General features: G+C 32.0%; 1 protein-coding gene across 1 annotated transcript; it reads right to left on the bottom strand.

Moving 5' to 3' along the window:
- Window positions 1-3,352: 3,352 nt before the first annotated feature.
- Window positions 3,353-4,368, bottom strand: LOC111913243 (ethylene-responsive transcription factor ERF026). The gene has a single exon (XM_023908959.3). The coding sequence runs from the start codon at window positions 4,256-4,258 to the stop codon at window positions 3,707-3,709; it is 552 nt and encodes a 183-aa protein (XP_023764727.1). The 5' UTR covers window positions 4,259-4,368; the 3' UTR covers window positions 3,353-3,706.
- Window positions 4,369-4,677: the final 309 nt, after the last annotated feature.

Raw genomic sequence — 4,677 nt, 5'->3', positions numbered from 1 at the left:
GATGCACAATTATGCTTAAGAGAAAAGTTTGTATTTTGTTATAAGTCTAGCAGTTAGAGATATTAGAACAATAAAATGAGTTAAAATTCAGCTTTAGTTGCGTGCATACCAATTAGTTTTTACAATTTACCTACCGTCTGCATCATATGTCTAAATTTTTAACTTGTTATTTTAGTGCAACTTTTAGTTGTAATTTCTTATGATTTTTTCTGCAGTCGTTTTCTGTTGTTCTTATTTTAGGTTAAAAATGTAAAACAAACAGAGATAGAGTGAAATACAGACACATAAACAGATATGCCCAAGGGTAAATACGATATTTTATCAATATAGAACCACAATTGAAGTATACAAACATAGGTAAAAAATGCAGAAAAAAAAATCAAGTTATTGATGGAAGTACAAAGATTGACTCACATACAAATATAGGCACATAGAGATAGAACCAGAAATACAAATTTGGCCTTTAGAACTAAAAAATCATATAATATTATCAAATATAAATAAAGGGTAAAAATGGTATTTTTCCAATTAAAACATGTAATCACTTGCCACTAATAATGAATTACATTCAAATTTCAAATTAATTCACTTTCTATTACCATATATATGTATACTTTACGCTATCAAAATAGAGTTAATTAAATCAGATGATATATGATCAAAATTTTAATTTTTTAGTTATGCAAAGTCAATGAATGTATTTGAAAGATTCATTGGAACAGTAAAAAACACTAACTCGGATAGAAAAATATAAAAGAGTGTTCCAATGTCTAAAATACACCTCAATAAAGTAAATATGTTCAAATTTTTTTTGTCATTATTGAAGGGTATAATGGTAATTTATGGGTTGAAACTGTGGTAGAAAGGAAAATGTTACATTTTATATGGACTGGAGAAACAATATTTACAGAAATATAATTTTTTTTTTTTGTTTTTTACAGGAAATACAATTTTTTTACTGTCATTAGTTGACGAATCACCAAGTAAAAAAAATTGGTTCGTCTCATGTTTCTTCATCAACCCATCTCTGAAAAACTTGTTCAAAATTTGTGTAAAACATGACAGAAAAGCCCCTGTACTGTAATATACTACAAACATGTACATTTTCAGAATATATTTTGCCTTTATTCTATTTATATTTCAGATTCATTGAGGGATTACACAAAGAAAGCTAAAAGTATAATCGAAATCAATACGAATAGAAATAGAAATTTATGTTTCTGTTTTTTTGTTATATTTTTTCTTCTTTATTATTAGTTGATTGTATTTTGTATTACTTGACTGGTAGTTAGTATTTTGAATTGAGGGGCATTTCTGTCATGTTTGACAGAATTACATATTTGTCATTGATTTGAACCGGTTTACACCAAAAACATATTAATTAAAGGGAAACAAGATATGATCTACGCTTAAGCAGAACAATTTTTTCTTCTTTATTATTAGTTGATTGTATTTTGTATTACTTGACCGGTAGGTAGTATTTTGAATTAAGGGACATTTCTGTCATGTTTGAGGGAATTACATATTTTTCATTGATTTGAACCGGTTTACAACAAAAACATAATAATTAAAGGGAAATAAGATATGATGTATGCTTAAACAGAACCATTTTTAGTTGTTAATATTACTAAATACGAAATTTTCATTTTTGCATTACCCTACTACTTTTTACTTAGCGTTAACCTTTAATTCCATGTCACTTAATATGTTCATCCATGTTTTAGTCATGTAGGTTTTGATACAATCTTTACACGAAAAACGTCTATCAAAACATCAAGCCTATGAAATTGGACCGAGTATAAAAATCATTTCATCGTTCCTAATGGCCGATCTTTAGCAGTTGGTAGTAACAACTGATGTTGAGAGTAACAAAAACAGCAGGACAGATCTGGCCTTTAAACTTAGCAAATACAGAAAATGAAAGTATGCTGATATTGATTGTACATAAATGCTAATATAGAACCACAAAAACAGATTTGGAATTTAGAATTAAAAAACATTGTACATGACATGGGTTAACACAAAATAAACATTGAATTAATAAAAATGATGCAGGGCTTTTTTTTGTTTCTAAATAAAACCAACGTCTGATTTAAAAGTACAATTTTCCTTATGTTTGATATTGTATGGTTACTTTATTTGGGTTTTTTTTCTGCTGGGACATTGTATGGTTCCTTTGTAAAGGACAAAAATCCCCTCCACCAGTTGATATCAGTAAAAGTAATTCACATTTCTTTCATTATTGTGGTTTTCATCATATTCTTTCACTCATTTTTCTAATGTCTTTTTCATTAGCACAACACCACATTATTATTAGGCCATGTGATGCTACTGCATGTATAATGGAAAATGCCAATCAAATTAAACATATCATTTACCAATATACTTCAACTGATTAAGAGTCTATTCAATGATAATTCACATGAAGACAGTTGACTTGATAATAGAATTTAAGATGAAATCATAAAAGTACTAACACAAAATGAATGAAAATCGTATATAGTTGACTTGAAAAATCAATTTTTGTTATCTAATGCGCAAATTAAACATGTACAGAACCATATTAAGACGAATTATGATTGTTAAATAAGTTTTTAATTGTTCTTTTGATCGTTCTTATTTACGACGGTATCTCATCTCATAGTGAAATACGAATAAGGTATCAGTTAAATTCTGAGACACACGCATACACATTAAGTAACAGAAATAATTTTCAATTATGATTAACACAGATATTGAGAAGCACAATTGAGAAGCAGAAACTTATCGAAGAATTGAAGTCGCTGATTGTCGATGATGCTTGATTGTTGGAAGACAATGCTGTAAAGAATGATTCATATCGTATGAATCAAGTATATATTGAGAATAATATGATCAAATCGACATAATCCTCAAAATTAAATGTAAGGGATACGATTGATAATCATACTATAATAAGATATGTATCCATATTCCATTTTCCAAATTTCAAATTGCCATATTGCCGTATTTCCATATGTAATCCAATTTCAATATGCAATCTAATTTTCATATTTCCATATTTCCATATTTTCTGTTTTTGTTTTCCATATGTAATATGTAACGCTCTGTTTAATGAAGCAGGGGCAGAAGAATGAATTTTTGATAAGACATGTGGACAACAGGTTTTGTTTATTAGATAGGGATATATATATATATATATATATATATATATATATATATATATATATATATATATATATATATATATATATATATATATATATATATATATATATATATATATATATATATATATATATATATATATATATATATATATAGGCTTAATTATAGTGATTAGAATAATGTTTCACAACAAATTTAACTGATAATCATGTCAAACAAGTGAACCATCATACTAAAACTTCTCATGATTAACTAACCATAAAATGTAAGTTAAGGTAATAATAAAAAGACTACAAATCAACGGGTGTTTATTATAAGATAACAGTCACACTCACAGCCCATTAGGTCGTATATGTTACTACTTGTGCGTTACATTAACCCAGAATACTCCCACACCTTATGGCTTTTTGTTGCCAGCGTACGGAAGCTTTTAATTAGAAATTATTTAAAAGAACAAAAAAGGCACACGAAAACAACATAAAGTGATGTCTGAAAACATTTAGGATTCATATTGCATGCATACCGGTTGTTACTTATTAGCTAGCTAGCTTGCTAGCTTTTAGTAATTCCATAGATTGCCTCCACCGGACTGATCTGTTCCATCATCAGGTGGCGGACTGGAATCCATCCTTGGTGGACTTAGCAGCATTCCCTCCGCCATGTCAGACCACAGATTGGGTTCATCGTCCATATATGCACCAGGAGGGGCTGTATTTGTACCTCCCACCGACGTCGTGCTTCCACCACCAGTTTCATATCCCGGTGCTCGAGCGGCAGCTGCTCTCGCAGCTGCTGCACGGATGTCATCAGCAGTTGGATTCTCTGGAAGTGTACTTGAAATAACAGAGTCTGGAAAGTTTAGAACTGCATTCGTACCTTTGAGTGCCAATGCAGCCACGTCGTAAGCAGCTGCTGCCATTTCCGGTGTGGCATACGTGCCAAGCCATATGCGCTTGGTCTGGTTCGGTTCACGAATTTCAGAAACCCATTTTCCAGCTCGCAAACGGATACCACGGTAAACTGGGTGGCGACCGGAGGAGCCACCAGGTGCCGTGGATTGAGAGGTATGCTGCTGGAAACCGGAGGAGTTGGGGCGTCGACGGTTAGCCATGCAATCTTATGCTTCAGTGTCTTGGTTCGAGGAACCGTGTTTTATAGATTCTGGTGGCGTTGGGTTCATCGGCAAGTGCGTGGCTGCCGTGAATCTTTATTAACTGGAAAACATATTCGGAGCGTGGCGAGTTCGCGGACGACGTTTTTGTAGAAACGACAAAACCTTCCTAAGACGCATGTTTTTTCTAAAAAGTAAATTACAGTTTTGGTCCCTGTACTTTGTGCCAATTCGAAATTCGAAGGTTTGGTCCAACCTTGGAATTTTGATAGGACCCATTCTTGTGGTTTTACTAAATTGCAATGGCCATCCCTGAGGCATACGGCATTTATTTAAGTCGTCAAACACCATCACGTGCCCCTCACATGAGGGGCATTTTTGTCAATTTGCGTTGGTGTTTTACATTGTCGGCACCCTCT

Source organism: Lactuca sativa, chromosome 5, assembly GCF_002870075.4.
Source record: "Lactuca sativa cultivar Salinas chromosome 5, Lsat_Salinas_v11, whole genome shotgun sequence".
In the NCBI taxonomy this organism is placed as follows: Eukaryota; Viridiplantae; Streptophyta; class Magnoliopsida; order Asterales; family Asteraceae; genus Lactuca; species Lactuca sativa.
The sequence above is the reverse complement of the archived record's forward strand: the minus strand, read 5'-3'. Positions and strand labels throughout refer to the sequence as shown.